The following is a 20,956-nucleotide window of genomic DNA, read 5'->3' on the forward strand; positions in this document are numbered from 1 at the left end:
TTAGATTATTAATTTTATTTTTTTGAAAACTTATATTCAATGAAAAAGATATTTTTTATTTCAGTGTGTATAAATTACTTAAGGACGAGTAATATCATAAAGTTTGAGATAAATTAATAAGATAAAAATTATTAATTTCATATTGCCTATATTATGATTTTTTTTGCTTTTAATTATTATGTTTTGTACAAGAAGCAATGTACAAAATTATGAAAATTGAACCAACGCCTTAGCGCCATAAATCTAGCATTGCAAAACCAGATCTCATTCTAGTGTTGCAACGCTCCAATGGAGAGCTCTCTGAAAATAACATGTAGGCTGGCATCACGTCATTATCATTAATGTAGGTAAACACACCCATTAAGGCTAGAGTGAAAATAGGGCAGCAAATTTTGCATTTACTTTCCTATTTCATGTTTGGTAGTCGCATTTAATATTTCATTCACTCATTCTCTTTGCCACCCACTTGTCAAAGGGAAAATTGAATACGAAAACTAAATGTATACTTGCATATACTTTCAGACATATTTAATAGGTAGCTCGCAAGTTATGAGGGGGAACTCATCCTCAAGTAGGGCCCACAGACAAAACTCGTCCAACAAGAGGTACAATTCGCTTGAAACTTGTTGGGTACTCGCCCAGGGTAATTACTAGGCGCTTTTCACTTTGGCCTACCATGGAGCTTGCTCTCTGTGGGGCGAATTGAGGATTTCTCTCCTGGCTAACAACTCACCACATGCCTGGATCACGTCAGTCACTCGCTCCTCTTCTAAGTGACCTTAGATACTCGTTCTCTTTCAGGGAGACCATCTTTTTCAGACCTTGCTACAGGAAAACGCCAACTTAGGTTGCCGTCAACTTTCCTTACCACGATCGATCGATCATTGAGCCTGTCTTGTCCATAATAACGAATCACTCGTCCTTTCATTTAGTCGATCTAAGGCTTAGCACAGGCTACCAGTAGTTTCTAGAACATTCAAGCACCACCTCCTTGGAGCTTGCTCATAGGCTCGCCCACTCCTACTTGGCACTAATAAGCTCAACCATGCTATGGAGCTTGCCCAGTGCTTATTCAACACTACTAATCTCACCTAGAGATAGATCGTCTGAACTCAGCAACCCCCACTCTCTTCAACCAATCAGGGGGTAAACGTGTCTAGAGTAGTGTGCAGTGTTGTATTAGTTAATTTGTGTAGCATTGTATTTTTTATTTTTTCTCTATATTTTCTTTGATGTAGTCATCATAACCGTATAAATATGAGGAGATGAGGAACAAATTGGGACCTTATGTTGGACTTTTTGACTAATATAGTGGATATTTTGTCAGTTTTGAGACCCATAATTTGTTGAGCATTCTATAAATTTCCATCTATTCTTTTCACTTTCCATTCTCACAAATATTAGCTCACCAGGTTGGCTTGCTAGTCCATCGGTTGTCATCCACGAATAATTTTTGATCCAAGATGTGCTATTTTTAGTGTGTATATTATATAGGTTTACTCTGTAGCATTGGTATTATAACTTTTTAATGATTTTCTTATCATGCTTATATGGAATTGCCTTATTGTTATTTAATTCTAGAAACACACCCATTGATCATATAGTTGTAGAATTTAAATGGAGCTTATGAGCTTGTGATGTGATCCATTTCCTACATCTCTTTTGGCATTTTGAATGTGTAACATGGAGTTTCAAAAGCATTTTTAAGATAAGGTCCTAGAGTTTTTCCTTGGTTGGCTGATCCTATTGATTGAGGTTTATTGTAGTAATGGGGATTGTAGTTTCTCATGGGCATAAATCCTCATAGTTAATTACATCACAAACTTAATGCTTGAGAATACTCTTAATTACGAATATCATTGTGCTCTAGATTGGTAGTTGACTGTCAAGTTTATGTTTGTGGGATTGGATACTCATTATGCTTGTGTCCACCCTTTTATTGTCCCGTTGTTAGCCTCTCCGATGATGCAGTGGTTCTTTTGAATACAACAATGATTGTGGTAAATATCTTTTGTGAAAATGTTCTTCATGCTTCAGCTCCATATAATAAATGGCCTCGTATCTTGATGTCATAGTCGTCATTGTAAAGCATGAGTTGTGGATAATTTTCAATGTCTTGATCACTTCCTGATTAACCTTCAAGTGAATTGCCTCAGAACAAGGCATTTGACTCTAGGTTCTGAAAAGAAGCATCATTTTGCACTTCTAATTGTGGTCTCCATCCCTTTATCTTTCCATCACAACACTTTTTCCATGATGTTAGTTGAAGGAATTAAGAGATTGGATTACTTAGGCCCACTTAGTCTTTGCTGACCAACTATAATAACTGGAGGATTCATCATTTGATAAAGGACTAATAGAACAATTGGAGTTAGTAATGTGCGAAGTCAGTGTGTACCTTCACAAAACCCCTTTGTGCCTCCTCCGGGGGTATTTGTCTTTAATGTTGGCTTGGAATAAGAAGTTGATGTCAAACCAAGCCATTTATTTTCCAAGATTAGCCGTCAGGTAAGGAACCTTATCCATGCCACTTGTGTAGACTGTGCATGTATAAGATTGGGCTAGACCTATGCTAATAAAAATAGGTTAGAAACAAACTATTTCTGAAAATAAAGGATGTTTATGGTATTATTTGGCCCTCTCCCAAATCAATGGTTCAATCTGTTCAACTTAACAACATTGCTTAGTCTTTTGATCAATTTTCGTCAAACTTCCATGCGAGAGGAAGAAATCCTTATTTATTCTTCCAATCCCATCAGCAAAACTGGATGATGGAGCTTCTTTCCACCATTAAAGGTTAAATTAAGAGGTTGCTATAGGTGGACTTTCTTAATGAAGGGTTAATTTCCACTACTCAAATGCTTGCTCTTATGAAATTTACTTAATCATCTTAAATTAAACATTCGGTTTTAAGGAAATTGAAGGCAGTTAGATCAATTTCATTGGAAGTCAATTTTCAACTCGTCATTTTCCTTCATGAGGTTATTATGGATATTAATGATGTAGTGTGGTTGCAGAAAATTCAACTTAGTTTTGAAGTGGCATGAATAAAAGCATCTCTCATCCTTGAAAAATGTATTTGTGAGCTTAGTTCTTCATGGCACCAGAAAGATAAACCTTACAGGGATTGAGATCATCTATGAAAAGATTGCAATTATCAAATGCAAGATATATATTTGTTCGTTTATTAATTCCTAAATCATAGTGATCGCCAACCAATCGTGCTCTAACTTAATGATCTCTAGCATGAGCTTAGTATGTTGAATTACAATATGTATTGTAAAGTAGACCGCTCTAGAAACCAGCAACTTTCATCTCTTCCATTCAGGTTAGGCAGAGAGCAAAAAATTGTAGATAAAGAGGATGTTGAACTCAAGTTGTCACTATAGACCACAAAGTAAAACCCATGCTCCATTCCATGAGAAAATGCCTTCGCTGCTAAAAACTTAGTCGGAGGCTCAACATTAAGTTATGCGACAGTGATTGGCTTGACATTAACTCACTTAGGAGCAGTATTAAAATCCATAATCTTCTTAACCCGTTAATTTTGTATTTTTGAAGTAATAAAAACAAGCCCACTATTAGATAGCAACTTCTTTTGTCTTTTTGAATTTGGTCATGAAGGTTTGTGGTCCTTTACGTGAGAAGAAAGATTTCATCAAGGAGATTAGGTATGACAATTATCAAGCTAGATCCTTAATCAGTGGCTTTCTTGCCTTCAGTTTCATTATCATGTTCCCTTCAAATGATGAATGCATTCGCTTGCTTTTCCTTGAATGGTTGTCACCAAAATTTTGTTGCTACCCCAAAGAATCACATTCCCTTTTATTTGACAACTTATCATCTAAAAATCAAGCATTATCATGTAGAGCTTGTGCTTTAGGATCAAAGTTGGCATTGTCAACAATTGGTGTTGGAGTGACAATGGGCTGAGAAACTTTTTCACGAACTTCTGTCTGAGAGACTGTCCAAGCCTTTTTCCATTTTGTTGCCTTCCTAATAAAAAAAGGAACATGTTTGGGAATAGGATCTCCTATTTGTTCCTTACTCAGTGATGTTGAAGCGCCAATTATACTTGTCGTTAATACTATAACACTAAACTAGAATCTTTCTACTTTCTCATTGAAGATGTGCTAGTTGTATGTGGCACAAGAATTTGAGAGGGTGATGGCAAGGGGAACTAGTTGATGGCAAGGGGAACTGCTTTGATGAAAGCTTTATATAAGCTATGGTTGGAATAGTAGCTTTTAATATCAAAAGTAGAGAAAGATAAGCTGCCCAAACAAAGCTTAAACTTAATCCTAACCAGTATCATTAACCAATATTTCATTTATTGTTATTGCATAGATTATAGGATTGTCCATTACCTATATTTGTCCTTATACTTCTCATTCTTGTTTTAGGAGTGCAACATGATTTTATACGACAAAAATATATAAGATTGATAACATGTGAATATCTCAATAATGATCCTGAACTTCAGCTGGTTTGATGATGAGCTGAATATTAAAATTCATGAAAGCTTCTGGTGATCTCATTTGTACTTTCCATATTTAAATTGTTTTCCTATTCCTTTGTTGTTTTGTAGAGAAGACTATAGCCATCACATTGAGTTGCTTTTCTTCATTCGAAGAGTAGAATTTTGAAAATATTAATCGTAAGTGTATTTAGCTTTTACATTGAGTTACATTTCTTCATTCATAGAGGACATTTATCTTGATTAGGTTTTTGCTTGATACACCAAGATGACGAGCCGGATGTGGAAGATGTACTCAAATTATCTCTATTACAAGGGTGAGAAGACAGTGCTGTGGGACATGATTGAGCCTTACAGACGTCCCAAGTCCTTCACTCCTATTGCGATCATCTATGTGGCTGCATTCTATACTGGTGTTATTGGATCGGCAATAACAGAACAGCTTTATAAGGTACTTGAGCTTTCTTACGTCGTCACTGCTATTTCTCAGTATTTATGATTTTTATTGCCACTATTTCATATGCATCGTTTAAACTTTTTTGCTTTCATTATTTATTTGAACTGCGTGGATATGAAATGAAGAATGATCCTAAAGAATTTGTTGCATGAGTGATACACTATAAATCTGATCGGGAGCATTTTTTTACCTCATTGTTAAGCTTAGGCCTCCTTTTAGGAGCATTTTTTTATTTAGGAAAAATAATAAGGGTACTAAACATGAAAAATAACTAAAATGACAAAAAATGGCGATAACAGTGTTGTTAGATAATGTTTAATATTTTGATTTTTGAAGTGTATTTGAATTTCAAGTAGTCAGAAAGAAAAAAAGATTGCACTGTTATGCAATTAAGTGAGTGAAAGGAAAAATCCTGAGCTTGAAATAGATTTAAAGAATTGAGAATTTTCTTAACTCTCATATTATCTTTCATAAAATAAGTAACATTATTAAATCAAAGATTGAATTTATAACCATGACTGAATGGAATAATGTATAATTTAACATCCATTGAATTTAGGCCTAACCATAATTGATATTTATTGGTTCGTGTCACTGAAGTGAAAAATCCTAATAGCATGTTTTTTGTGTCTAGCAATTGAATTGCATGTGGCTCCTTTTATTAAAATTAATCTATTTATTATGGTTGTATGGCTATTTCTTATCTAAATAAACATCAGATTGGCTAAAGTATAAACTCTAAATACATAATGGTTACTTCAATGTGATATCTTTCCACAATAGTTACAGTTGCACAAAAAGGAAAAAAATTAACTAGATAACTTTAGCATATGATAAAAAAATTCATTTATTTAGAAAGATCATTCATCTGGTACATGTATATTTTGTGCTACTGTGTTAACTTTAGCAAAACTGAAAACTTTAGGTGTGTATATTAGGGTTGCACCTTCTTGCTAATTTTACTGAACATGTATATGCCATGCTTTTGGATGATTTTATAAATTACATAATCCTTGTTTCACATAATTAATACATGCAAATACTTTTAATTAATGCAATTAAGAATTTCTTTTATTTTTTCTTGTTATTTGATAAGACTGGCACGATGATAATATCAATTATGATGATTTTTATGAGTACATTAAAATTCTAATCGTCCCTTGGCCCTTTAGCCCACAGCTAGCATGAGGTCCCGTGGGAGGCTCATCTGAATTGCACTGTTAGAAATATTAGTCCTTTCACCGACTTCATTGCCGAAATTCTAAGGAATATTACTCCTACTTCCTTCGTGTGCCCAAGACCTAGGAGAGATCGAGTGGGAGGGCTCTCCTCATGTGCGACGCCCAAGTCGACCGAGCAGAAGCGAGACTAGTTGAGCACAGGACCTCCTCTTGTGTGCGTATGGAAAGAGTTGAGAGTTCCCTCTCGTGAGGGTCTAGGGCTGGGACAAGAAAGAGTGTAAGACTTGCACTCCTTCCTATGGTCAAACTAGAGGGATCAGAGGCGTTGCATGCGCTTGTATGGGGTCGATCGAACAAGAGTGTTCGGTTGGGGTTGGACAACTGATTTGCATTAGGTTGAATGTTGGATTGATCGGACAAGAGGAGATTTGCGTGCTTGAGATATGTTTTTTTTTTCTGCTGTTCTCCCTATAGCTTGCTGCAACCCTAATTATATATATATATATATATATATATATATATATTATTTCTTTGTAGTGCCTTCATTTCTTACCTTCCTTCGAGAATCCAAAGGTACACAGGTATGAAGGATAATTAATCCACTTTGTCCCACCTTCGTGCTTTATTGCTATTTCTGGTATCTTGAGGGCTACTATTCAACGCTGCTTTCATTGTTGCCCTGGACCTTGCAGGATTGATTTATATAGCATTCATTGCTATCATTGGCTTCTGCAATGTCTGCAACTAATTCCTTCCAAAGTTTTGACCAAATGGAGGACTCTTTGGTGCACTAAGGGACTTGATAACTCTATTTTGTTTGGGACTAATTACCAATCTAGGAATGACAAATATGTATTCTCAGCTTGAGGGCCAGTATTAAAATCTTAATCGTCCCTTGGCCTTTTGATCCCATGGCCAGCATGATGATATGTGGGAGGCTTACCTGGATCACGCTGTTAAATATCAACCGTCCCTTAGCCCTTGATCCGACAGCCAGCATGGGAATTTGTGGGAGGCTCACCTAGATCATGTGTTAAATCTCAATTGTCCCTTAACCCTTGATCCCACGACCAGCATGGGAATCTTTGGGAGGCTCCTGGATCACGCTGATCTCATTCTATATTTGCATGGCTGACTTAGGAAGGATTATATTAAGACAATTATGTATGATTATGTAGTTATTTATTTCTTTATTTAGACATCGTGTATAGATCTATATATAGGGATAGTTTTGTATGATAAAAAAGCCTTTTTCCTCTCCAATTCTCTAAATTTAATAGAGTATAATTATGATAATGACATTATAAGATATTATTTTGGATATATAAAAAATAAATTAGATTTCAACATAATTTAACAAATATTTATTGTCAAATTAGTGAACATTATTTTCCCTTGATTAATAGTTAAGAATGACAATGCCTTGCAACTTCACATGAATATGCCTATTAGAAAAAGTTAAATTATTTTATTTTCATGTAAGATAATCTATCTCTAAATGTCTAAAAAGTACCATTGATGATCTTATTTAAAACTTCAATTTGCTTTTCAAGTTTTTCCCAAAATCAATGTGAAGTTGCTAATTGTTAGCAAAAATGTAAATAGAAGAATTTAAGAACCACTCATAAAAAAATCTACTTAATCATTGATGTACATGTTTAATTAATTGATTTTAACTTGAATTGCGATTAATGATAATTTTTAAAGCACTATTCCTTAGTATTCATTGTTTGATGTTAGCTTTGTTAAATTTAAAGTTATCCGTGGGTGACACCTGGATCTTACTCATGAGATTGGCTACAAAAGTCAGGGAATTTGGGAAAAAGAGAGAGAGAGGAAGAACTCATGATTCATTACCAAAAAGTTGAGACTTTAGATAATTTGTTGTGTATTTTCTTGCCTTATGACCACCTATTTATTAATGAGAGTAGGGCCAAAACTTTGTTACTACAAAGATAAGTACATAACTTGCAAAAATATGGCCTAATAAAGTCTTGTCATAACAAAGAAGAAATACTACTTATATTTCTTTAACTGTATGAGATATGTATTAAGGTTTTTCAAATAAGGGCCCATATGAAGTTATCAATCAATCTAGTTCAATCTGATTAGCTCATGAGATTGATCTCTTTTAGCCAAACAAAGTTGACTCGAGCTTTACATAGGCCGTTTGGGTTGTATATTTAGTTCTCCAATTTTCACGTCTTTGAAGAAACATAAATGAATAAGAAAATTAATAGTTGAAAGCTAACTTGTATGAACTAATATCCAAAAGTGTGCAGAGTAGAAATGTCTATAAATATGTTGAATAGCTTCCAGTTTGAAGATTTATTTTTCAAGTGTAATCTGGCATTTTGCTATTTTTGTCATTTGACCTTGTCGATGCCTAAGATGGGCCTCCCCTTAGACTTTTTTCCATTGTGGAAGTAATCATCTTGATTGATTACTTAGAAAAGAGTACCTCTTACTACTCAATATTGTGGGCTCCAAAAATTTGGCACCGGCCTCCCTGTTGCTTTTCGGGAGAGTTTTAACCGATTAAGTTCCAAGGTAAATTTTGGGAAGGAAGATTGAGATTATAAATATGACACTACTCAGAGATTTTTCCCTCATTTTGCGAGGACTTTAAAATTTGAGTTTTGGTTTCCTAAAGGTGCAAGCCCCTATAGTTAATTACCCCTCCTAATAATGAGAGAACTTTCAATTAAGGCTAGTCGTCAATGAATACGTCGTACCCGTAATACGCGGTATCCGACATATAGTAGTGGCATAGGGTTGAGATATTTGAGAAGTTTGATATTTAAAATTGAAAATTTCACCAACTTGCATTTAAAGCGAATGGTGGGGGAGTGATGATGAGCCCGATCAAGATCTCATGGTTATGTCATCCCGGGCCGTTGTGTTCCCTGGTCTACTTTGTCAGAGGAGGTAGTCGGCCCAACTTGACAGTAGGATTCTTGTCAGCAATCATGGGTTACGTCATCCAAGAGTACCTTGTAGACATGGGGTGGATGTTTGTCTAAGGGGATAAATCTGAATCCACTGTAGCTGACACAGGGCTTTGTGCTCTATCGATTATATCCTATTAATTCATATCTCAATGATTTAATGCCATTGAGTAGCATACGGGCGCTCGCCATGATCGTAATATAGTGGTACCATTTGATGGTGAACCACCCGGTTCAGAGGGTCCCAATCATAACCGTTTACATGCGGTGCCATTTAGCAGCGAAACCGTAGGTGTGGTGCCATTTGACGACGAAACCACCGATCAGAGGACATGTGTCATGTCCTTACTAGCAATAAATAAATTGAGAATGGATCCTAGTGATATTCTTAACTAGACATTATCTCTTTGTTAGCTGGAGTAATTTTCAGATTTGTCCACCTCGACAATTTTTTATGGATGGTAGATGGGTATTTAAACTTTAAGTGGTTTAATGGTTTGTTTTTAATTTTAAATATATGAATTTTGTCATTTTTGAAATTTTATGGGCATTTGGGTGCATTTGAAGATATATGATTCCCTTCTGTTGATATTTTCTATAAAAACGGCCATCTATGATGCATCGACACTTCTCCTCAAAGAGGCGTGCGGTGTCCGACACCGTATCCGATACGACACTCGTCCAACACTCCGACACGTGTCAAACACGTCGAAAATGTGTCCAATTAAAAAATATTAAATACAAATTGGATACGCGTGTCCGACATGCATATCTTAAATATTTTATGAATTTTTTAAAATATAATTTCTTGTATTTGATGGGATTTAACTAAATTTCTTATTTCCTATCCACAACACGAAATAAACATCCGCATTTAATACCTAATCATCGAATATTCTCATTTTCATTTCTTTTTGGCAGTAAAGGTATTTTCATCTCCTCTCTCTGTGACTGATAAATGACATTGACGCCTGACTCTCAACATCCTAATACTAATCATTTCAAGCATAAATTCTAGTTAAATGACTTATTATTTTCAAATTAATTTTAAAATTATACTTATTTAATTTTTATACACTATTTTTTAATTATAAAAACTATAATACTGTGTCCAACCCGTGTCCTATATTTTCAATAACTGACGTGTCCCGTGTCCGTGTCGTGTCGTATCCGTGTCGCCGTGTCCGTGTCTGTGCATCATAGACGGCCATCTTCAGGGAATATATGATTATTTGAAAATATTTGTTTTTTATGAAAATTTGAGGGCATTTGAAAATATTTTATCCCATGTAGTTGATATTTTCATTCAACACGACCATCATTGGAGAATTTATAAATATTTTATTTTATTGATTGAACCTTTTTGACTCTGTCTACTCACTGACAGAGGATCAGGTTCTAATCCAAATTTATTTCTTTAACATGCGCAGCATTCTCAGGCGTCACGTGTGTACCTACAACATGATCAGCAGGGCCTACATAGGTATACACCATTGGATGCATTTCACACGATGCGTTCACATTTATGCATGATATAATTTTTGAAATATAATTGTAGTGTCAAATGACTTGCTAGAGTGAAACACTCTGCTTATGCAGGAGGATGATTTTGAAGTGTAGTTACAGTGTCAAATGACATAATAGAGTGATACCCTCTACTTATGCAGGAGATTCTTTTAACATGTAATATTGATGTCATATGACATGCTCATGTAATACATTCTATAGGTTGTGATACATGCATATACAATATATTATCATGCAAGTGCAATACATGTATGAGGGGGTGTATTTTAAGATATTTGCATGCATTGCAAAGTGGTGTCTGACTGCATAAATGGCTATTACTGCCAGATACATGGGGTTTTATTTTAACGCCTTATGTCTGTTTGTACAAAATTTGCAGATCCGGTGGCATGGTGCTGCGCTCTAGCAGCTCATGAACTTTTACTATTGATTTCCCGTTTTTGCTTATAAGTGACTCGTAGCGCTGTCACCCAGATGCCATAAGATACCTCATTGTTCTGATGTAGATTCCATTTTCTCATTTATCAAGATGTTGGATCTGCGAATCAACTGTCCCTTGTTTGAATTGGATAAACACATTTAAACGACATGAGGTCGTTTTGCAATAAATGATGTATCACAAGCTGCTGAGACCAAAGGCTCAGTTAGTACATTGTTATATTGCTTTGTCCTTGATTCGCCACGATGGTGAGACATTGAGTTGAGGGACTTGATCTTCGAATCTTCATTTGAATGGCGCAGTATAATTTTTGGAGCCTTGTTATTTTAGAAGAGATGATAGAACGAGTTATTTTCTCTTTTTTTTTTCTCTTTAAGTGCTCAGTCTTTGATTCTACAGAATGATTCATAAAATCATTTGACTTTGCATTACAGTGTCATCCGCTGACAGCAAATTAATGGGCATCTTGCGGTAGTTTGCAGGTACTCACGGTTATCGAAAGTCCTTGTTATTTCATTAGGAGCCATAAGATGAAACACCTCTTCAACTGATTATTCTTTGACTCTACAGAATCATTCAATTCGTTGTGTTTCGTACTACAGTCGAGTCTTGCTTCGATGATTTACTAGCGAATTTCCTCCGTATATCGAGTTCTCTTTATACCCAATTCTATGCTTATAAGGGATCTACCCTATTCGTAGCATCTCAATCATTGTTGTTGTAGGTATTCGTGGGGGGAACATTGTTGTGTGTATTCATCACTGGTTATCATTAGTTATCAGCTATTAATTGTAGGTAGATTTGTATATTCATTTGCATGTTGACACAGACTGGTGCACGTTATTGATTACATGTATATATCTCCAACAGTTGTTTCTAGGTGTTGTATGTACTTGTGTCCACATGGGATTCGTCGTACTTATGATATGCACACTATTGTTATCCACAAGTATCATATCAATTATCACTGTTTGCAGGGAATGTTCATGTTCACTACAATCTTCTGGCCACTACAATTTTCTGGATGTACTTATAGGAGAGTTGTTGTACTTGCATCATGTCCACCTTCACCATTCATAGGTGGTTTGGGGTACTTGTTTGCTGTGACGAATTGTACACAAGCTATTGATATGACCTTCAAGGCATTATTGTATTCAATGTTTGCTGTCTTAATGTGATTTTTTGTATGCATGATAGGTTTTCTTTCATCAATCTTCAGTGTTGCCTTTTCAATCTACAGGCTAACTATTGCTTGCATTGAAGGTCTTTGATTGCTGCATGTGGGAGGTACTTGCGCATTTAGTAGTTGACTGATGTTGATTGTAAACCAGCTACATTTGAAAGTTTCCCAACACGAGTCTCCTTCTTATGGTTTGATATTTGTTTGAAAAATCAAATCTATCATTTATCATTTGCATTTTGATTATTACTATGCATTTTAGTATTTTAGTGTTTTGTTCCCTGCTATTCAGCTTAAGTCCCCTGTTTGTTCAGTTCAAGTTTCAGTTTCTTATTCTTGGTTCAAGTTCTCTGCATTTCTGTTCAAGTACAGGTCATCTGTGTTGCTGCTCAGGAGTCTTTTTTATTGTTCAAGTTTTGTATATTTCAGCCTGAATTTCGGCAGCATCCCGGCATATCCCACGTTTGGGGGAAATGTGGGGATCTGGGCTCGTCCCACCACGCTACAAGAGCGTGCATGGTAGGTGTCCTGAGACACCAAGACAATAATCTTCAACCCACCATACCACAAGAGCGTGTATGGGGTCTTTGAGGTACCACATGTCTATTCACTTTAAGTCTGGTTTCCTGCGTTTCATTTAAATTCCCTTTGCAATTGATATTTTCTATCTTTTTGCTCAAGTACAGGTTCTTTGTTTGTTATAAATTTCAACAACCTCCTGGCATATCCCCGTTTGGGGGGGATGTGGTGAACTGGGCCTTCCACGCTACAAGAGCGTGTATGATAGGTGTTCTAAGACACCACGGTCATGGTCTTCAATCCCACCACGCTACAAGAGCGTGTATGGGGTCTCCAAGGCACCTGTTAAAAAAATACACACTTTTCTTTCCTCGCAGGCAATGAGGCGTGTACGGGTACTTAAAATTGTCCCCACCATACTACAAAAGCATGTATAGGGCCCTACCCGCCTCATCGTTTGTGTTGCATCAGATTTCTCCCTACCGTGCTACAAGAGCTCATATATGGGATCCATCATGGTGTCACACACACCGAGGATGAGATTTGGAACATATACTTGCGCAGGAGTCGTCGGCGACTATGTCGGCTGTGTTGGCTCGTGGATCGAGGTAAGAGAAGTTTAACTTTCATCTTCTTCTTTAAATAAAAGTATTATTATAATTAAATCAATTAATTATAATTAATTATTATTAATAATTTATTAGAATCAATTATAATTAGATTTAATTAATTATAATTATTATATAATTAATAAATAATTAATTATAATTAAAGATAATTAATCATACAACAACAACATTAAGCCTTTGTCCCACTACGTGGGGTCGACTACATGAATCCTTTTTCGCCATCGTGTCTAGGGGTGTCAACTTTCGACCCGACCCGAAACCCGACCAGGAAAAATTCGGGTTTGGGTCAACCCGTTTACGAAACGGGTCGGGTCAGGGTTCAGATTTTTGACCCGTTTGAAAAAACGGGTCGGGTTCGGGTTGACCCGACAACCCGCGGGTCAACCCGAATTGACCCGTTTCGCGTCTGCGTCAGGTCTCGCGAACTCGCGCGCGTCCACTGTCCAGCGGTCCAGCCCGGCTGCCGGCGGCGAGCCAGCACAGTTGCGGAGCGCGGAGCAGCGGATCCCGATTCCCGCATCCAGCAGTCAAGCCGGACCTGCCCGCACCCGCGTCCAGCCAGACCGGCGTCCCGACTCCCGCGTCCTCTTGCACTCCTGGGTCCGCATGCAGCCTGACCGGCGTCCCGACTCCCGCGTCCGCGTGCAGCCTGACCGGCGTGACGGCATCCCGACTCCTGCGCTCCGCGTCCAGGCGTCCCGTGACGGCGCAACCCCCGAACTCACCCACTACCGGGTCGCGGGTCGGGTTGGGTCAACCCGGCAACCCGACCGGGTCGGTAAAAAATAATCTATGATTAATTCTAATTAAAACTAATTAAGCATAATTAAACTTAATTAATTTTGAGTAATAAATATTAATTATAACTAACATAATTAATTATAATTAAATTTAATCAATTATTACTAATTCATAATTAATACTAGTTAACTATAGTTAAAAAATAATTATAATCAAATTAATTAATTATAATTAACTTAAATATATTATTTTTTGGTTGCTCTAGAGGGCTGTTCGGCAGCAGGATTTGGCCGAAGAAGATCGCGAAAGGGAGATGGTACCTTCACAGCGAGCGAGCTCCTGTTGTTTCTTCCAATCCGACTGGAAGGGAATGTCACTGGATGGGCAAAGCCAAAGAAGCGCATGAAAGGGCAAAAGTTATCTTCACTGCGAGCGAACTACCTTTGCTGCTTCCGATCGAAATGTTGTAACATCCGACCGTCAGGAAGGGAATGTCGTTGAGGGTGCCGGAGAAGTGCATTAAAGGAAGAAAGATGCCTCTACAACGAGCGAGCGAGCTCCTATTCATTGCCCCCGATCTAACAGAAGGGAACGACGTCGAAGGGGTGAAGTCGATCAGCAACGAAGGAACCGAAGAAGTGTGCGATGGGGAGAGGAGTCAAGAGAGGCAGCCCCGACTCTCTCATTTCTCCGCTATTTATCGCGGATTGGGGAGTTTGTGCGAACGATGTGCAAGCGACGTGTAAGGAGAGGGGTTCGAAGCTGCCGCGACATGCAATCCGGCACCGTACAGGTACGAGTGAATTTTTTTTTTTTTGTTTTTTCAGTTTGCTAACAGTACACGGGTCAACAAATGTGAGTCTTATCACGAAAGTAGATAGTCCATGTTCTAGGGCTTGACTTTCTTTGAGTTTCAATCCAATATTTGAGAGTTATAGGATATTATTTGTTTGTTGAAGCTCATAAGAGATTTACTTAGAGTGAAATTCATGCTATGAATTAAGCACATAAGGTAATTTCGTTAAGTGTAGATTTTTCTTCTACTTGCGGTCTTAGCTCTCATGTAAGAAGTAGTTTAGCAATTTTTTAAATTTGAGGCTAAGTCGAAATCACTTTTATCCTAAGCTTAAAGTTAGTTTACCTTGTACTTATTTGACTGAGTTGTACTCGGGAAATAAGTTTCTCAATATTGATTTAAGTTGTTAATATACTAACTCTATTTTGTGAAGTCGATCCACTTCAAGTTTAAAAGTTTATTCTTGATTTTTTAGTTCTACCTTCTTTGATAATTTTTTTCGCATATGCCCTTCTTCTCCTTCTTTTCTATTTCTCTTAAATAAAAATGAAAATTTTTCGAAAGAGGAATGATTTTGCCAAATTCTTAAATTCAACTTGATTAAGTACTATATTCCCTAGGTATTTGGCGAGTAGTTGTTGAGTATAGAATTCACAAAGTGCTTGCCAAGTACTGAGATTCTAAAGTTCATGTCAATATTGCAAAGTACTTGTAGAGTTCCCCGAGTACTTACTGAGTTCTGCATGCATTTGTTGAATTTTCCAAGTACTATCCTTTTTGGTTCTCTGTTTTGCTATTACAAAGCTTGGCTTCTGGTTAGTTGCATTTTTCCATGCACACATTATCTTAGAGAATGTTGAATTCAAATTTATTCATGGGAAACACCTGGACTTACTCGTTAGTTTGGCTACAAAAAACAAATAACCAAGGAGAAAGGGGGAGGGAGAACATTATGATTTTTTATTGCCAAAAAGTAGAGAGCTCGATATAATGAGTTGTGTTTAGTTTTACCCTTTGACCTGCTATATATCGATGGGAGTAGTGCAAGGATTTATTATATTAAAGGTAAGTACAAAACAAGCAAATATGACCTAATGAAATATTATCATAAAAAAATAAGAAATGTTAATTATATCTAGTTAATTATATGAGATATGCATCAAAATTTCCAAATATTATATTTGACAATATGTTGCCACCTATCGATCTAGTTCAGTTTAATTGACTCGGGAGATCAAACTTTTCTAGCCAGTCGGGTTGACTTGAGCTTGGAACATGTGATTTGGGGTGTACATAGTATAAATGAAGTTCCAACATGATTAAGACAGAAGCACTAGGCTTAAAAAAAGCATCCATAAGAATAGTGTGGCATTCAATTTTTATCTGAGTAAATGATAAAATACATTTTTTCTGCCATAATTTCTTTTATGTTTATTGGTATAGTCCTACCAAAATTAATGTTTTTCAGGTTCCTAACAAAATGAATTTAATCTATAAGTCTATTATATAACAGATGCAGAGACCTTGTGTATGCAAATTATAAATTTATTTTGAGACCAGCTTTATTGCATCTCTAGCTTTAAGTTATTTGAGAATTTCTATGCAGAATTCATGCATTTTTCTAAATATTGAACTGTGATACTTGATTTTTTGTTTAAACCTCCGACCTAATACGTGGTAAAATATAAGGCTGTGAAACTTATTTAGATTCCAGTAAATCGTCTGATGGGATATTTGTAAAAACTTGTGATAAACACTGAAATTTATGACCAATTTCTATGTTTAGCTCGATCTGAGTCATTAGTTATGTACGGGCAGTTTCAACTACTGTTAGAGGCAAGGTTTTAAAACTCGGTTATTATTTCGTTCATGTTTTTCATTTTAGTTTTGATAATTGCTATAATTTTTGCAGTTTTGGTGTTTAGTTTTAGCTTGAATTTTTATTATTTTATATCATTTATTTATGCATTTAAGATGTTTATATTTTTAAATAAGTTTTAAATTTAAAAATAATAAATTTGTTGTAAATAAAAGAATTAGAAATATGTATATAATCTTATAACTATAGATGTCATATATAATAGAGTAAATGACTAGCATCTTTATATTAAGCTAGCAGCCATAATGAGAAGTGTTAGAAATTGTTTATATTGTTTTTTAATATCTAACGTTGTATTCATATGTTGATTGACTCTTTGGAAAGCCTTTTGATTATCTAATTTCTCATTATCACTTCTAATCCTTTCAGCTGTCAATTTCTCGTGGAATTGGAAAAATATTTTTGCCCTGCTTTTATTATGTAGGACGGGCTATATTGGAAAAATTTCAGCCAGAATGACCTAACATGGGGTGAAAGCCAGCAAATTTTTGTCCTGAAATCTAAAGAAAAATGAAAATTTTTTTAGTATATGGTAGAATCAGAAAAATAGCAGAGTTATGACTTCCCAGAAACTGATCTGATCGGATTCTGACCATTCTTGACCATGATTTGAAGCATTATAAGTTATTGATTAAGGTTAACCATTTATCTTGTCTTTTGTTCTATTGTTTCTTATTTTTTTCAATCCATTTAGGCCATTGATACCCTAGTGTATGCTTTTTGCCGATGATTTTCTTTCTTGTTGATAAGACTAGAGAGAGGGAGTCGAAGGTAAACTTGAATTATGGAGGTCAATGTTAGTTTCTAAAGGCTTTCGTTTAAGTAGATCTAAAACCGAATATATGGAGTATAATTTTAGTAATAATAGATCTAGTGGGAGGTTTGTGACTTTAGGTGATCACTCATTAATAAGAGTACACATTTTGATATCTTGGGCCTATTGTTCAGAGTGATGGTGAAATAAATGGGGATATTATTAGTATAATTAAAGTTTGATGATTGAAGTGGAAGAATGCATCGGTTTTGTTGTGTGATAGAAAAGTCTCCCTCAAATTTAAGGAAAAATTCTATAAGATGGTGGTGAAACCTGCAATACTTTATGCTATAGAATGCTGGGCATTAAAAAAGAAGCGTAATATTAAGTTGTGTTGCATAGATGAGGATGCTCAGGTGGATGAATGGCCTTACTCTTAGAGACATGATACGAGCATATACTTGAAAAAGTTGGAGTAGCTCCCATGGAAGATAAGATTAGAGAGAGTCACATTAAATGGTTTGGTCACATAAAACAACGGCCTTCTGCCCAGTTAGGAAATTACATCTATTTGATTTGACTTATATTAAGAAAGGTAGATGTTAGAAAATATTAGAAATGCCATTTTTTATTAAATTTAAATGAGAATTTGACTCTTAACAGGACAATGGAGAAAAAAAAAAAATTTATGTAGACGACCCCGCATAGTGGGATAAAGGCCTTATGTTGTTGTTGTTTCATGTAGGTCATTGATAATTTGTTTTCCATTTATCATTTTGAACAAAATATTACAAAGGATTCAAAATACATTTCAACATCAATGTGCTTCGTTAATTCTGTTAGACTATCTCTCAGCATATATTTGAACTATTTATTGTCCCATACGTTTGTGGGAGAATCACTTGCATAGCTAAATCTTATTAATCTCTGTTATAAATAGGAGAAATACTGGGAAGATCATCCAGGAGAAGCTGTGCCATTAATGAGGCCAAAATTCTATTGGGGTCCTTGGAGGATCTATAACGGGGATACTCTCCCTCCCATGAAGTAATTCTCGTAGGTTTCGTTTGGGACGGGTTTTTTATTGCTTCTTAAAGAATCTTTTTAGTACAAAAATTAAATTTTTTGTTATAGAAAAATGCTTTAAGAAGCAATAAAAAAGTCATCCCAAATGAAATTGTAGTTGTATTCAAAGGAGCTCGCAAGAGAAATAGAAGAACAATGAATTCCATGTGGCAATCTGAAGGGATGAGGTTTCTTTATGTTTTTTGTCTACTGAATTCAAAACATTGCTCTGGGAATTATTCCTAGCATCAGTGCAAACCGTTACTCTTGATGCACTGTTTTCAGCCTGGTTTTGAATATATTAAAATCTTCATTTTTTTTTTGAGAAAATGCCTATAGCATTAGATAAAAATAAAAAGCTGTTACAACCTAATGAATTTATTCAATCCAACACATTCCTCCTTTAACAACATTGCAAACGAAGGAGGAATATCACTACTAGAAAAGTCATTCCAAACAAAATTACTAAATAAAGCAAAGTTAACACAAAGATTTGCTAACTTATCACAACTTCTATTGGTAGAACTAGGGCAAGGGCAATAGGTCCTTTTGTATTAATTTTGAATTTCATGCATTTAGTTAGGGGAAAAGCTAGGGTGAGGGTTATGTGAAATTTGCTGAAACATCTCTTGGGTTTTCTCTTGTGGTTAGGGCTCTAGATTGTTTTCTAGAGATTGGGAGAGTGAGATCCTCCTCTCGAATAGAGGATCCACTGTATCTTCGCTGTTTTTCTTGCATATATCATTAAAATCAACTGTTTGTGTGTGATTTCTCCCTCGTTTCTCTTTGTTTTCTCTGTTTTTCCACTGTTGGTTGCTGTTTTCCTGCTGTAAACAACAGTTTGGTTGTTGTTTCTACTGATTTGGGCTAGGAAATACTTGAAATCAAGTATTTCCTATCAAATTGGTATCAGAGCAAGTCTTGGGATCAATCGTGGGCTATTTTTTGACAAATTTCAGCGGTTGAAATTTGTGCCGGTAAAGAGGAAATTACTAAAATATTTTTCAGATCTAGAAATCTTCTCAAAAAAATTTCAAGCCATAGGAGATGGCGGCTAAGAAGGTGGATGCTTTGGAGGAGAGGCTTGAAGGAGAGATGAATCAAATCAAGGAGACTGTGGAGGAAAGAATTTCTTCCATGGAAGGATACGTGGCCGATCTACGGGATATGATGATGAAGATGTTGGAGTTTCAAACTCAATCGGCGGCGTCTGATGCAAAAGGGTCTGAAGAGAAAACACCAACTGTGAAATCCATCGAGAGGAAGAGGAAGTGGAAATCGAGGAAGGGAGTAGGGGAAGAGGTCATCTGGAGCCTTTCCAGATGGAGGAGAGAGGAGGAAGATATGGGGAAAGGCAAGGCTATGGAGGTGTGGAGCCAAGAGGTGCTAGTTGGGAGCACCAGGGGGGTTATTATGGACGCCGGGGGGCTGTTTTTGAAGATCGGAGAGAGGATCTTGAAGGGGGATGGGGGCATGGTAGAGCAAGGGAAGATCGGGAGACATGGGGGTGCCCAGGCACATGGGAGAGGGGAAACTATGGAGGATTAAGGGGAAATGGCGGGGATCAGAAGGTGAGGAAATTAAATATGCTCATTTTTGAAGGGGAGGATGCTTATGGGTGGATTTACAAGGTGGAGAGGTACTTTGCCTTTAACGGCTTAACGGAGGAGGAGAAATTATCGACAGCGGGCTTATGTTTGGAAAGGAAGGCACTCTCTTGGTACCAGCGGAGAGATCAGAGGAGAGCTATTCGGAGCTGGGAAGAATTCAAGGACAGTTTGATAGAGCGTTTCCAAACTGACCGGGGAGGAGACTTCTACGAGCAGTTCTTTGCCCTAGTGCAGGAGGGGTTTGTGGCGGACTACCGAGAGAGATTTAAGCATCTGGTCAGCAGGGTAGAGTGGTTGTCCGATATTGTGCTGGAGGGGAACGTCATGAAGGTGTTAAAGGCAGAGATTATAGCAGCGGTGAAGGTCCTGATGCCCAGGGACTAGGGGGAGGCCATGAAGCTTGCACAACTGGTCGAAAATCAAAAGAATCTGGAGAAGGGAGCTAGGAACATCAGCTCAGGAGGCACTTACCGGTTGACGACTACCCACCTAGCCTCCAAGGGAGCGTCCATAGGAGGGATGAAAGAAGTTTCGAAGGAAAAAGCAACAGGAGGAGGAAATGGGGGGCAATTCAAGAAGCTTACTGAGAAGGGAATGCAAGAGAAGAGAACAAAAAGGCTGTGTTTTTTATGTGACGAAAAATACATGCCAGGGCCTAAGTGAAAGGATCGAACTCTTCAAGTTCTCCTCGTTTGTGAAGACGAGGAAGAAAAAGAGAGAGGGGGAAGTGGTTCTGAGGTTGTAGGAAAAGCTG

At 36.7% G+C, this 20,956-nt stretch overlaps 1 protein-coding gene across 2 annotated transcripts in view; it reads left to right on the forward strand.

Annotated features, from left to right (window-relative positions):
• LOC110107851 (uncharacterized protein At4g29660) overlaps positions 1-18,915 on the forward strand; it is a 37,547-nt gene extending 18,632 nt beyond the window's left edge. For both annotated transcript variants that reach the window (XM_020838276.2, XM_020838275.2), the window contains exons 2-3: positions 4,725-4,928; positions 18,468-18,915. In XM_020838276.2, the coding sequence (XP_020693935.1) occupies positions 4,746-4,928; positions 18,468-18,578 (294 nt within the window). In that variant the 5' untranslated portion in view covers positions 4,725-4,745 and the 3' untranslated portion in view covers positions 18,579-18,915. The remainder of the gene's footprint in view (positions 1-4,724; positions 4,929-18,467) is intronic.
• Positions 18,916-20,956: the final 2,041 nt, after the last annotated feature.

The sequence above is a fragment of the Dendrobium catenatum genome, unplaced genomic scaffold (assembly GCF_001605985.2).
Source record: "Dendrobium catenatum unplaced genomic scaffold, ASM160598v2 fragScaff_scaffold_847, whole genome shotgun sequence".
In the NCBI taxonomy this organism is placed as follows: Eukaryota; Viridiplantae; Streptophyta; class Magnoliopsida; order Asparagales; family Orchidaceae; genus Dendrobium; species Dendrobium catenatum.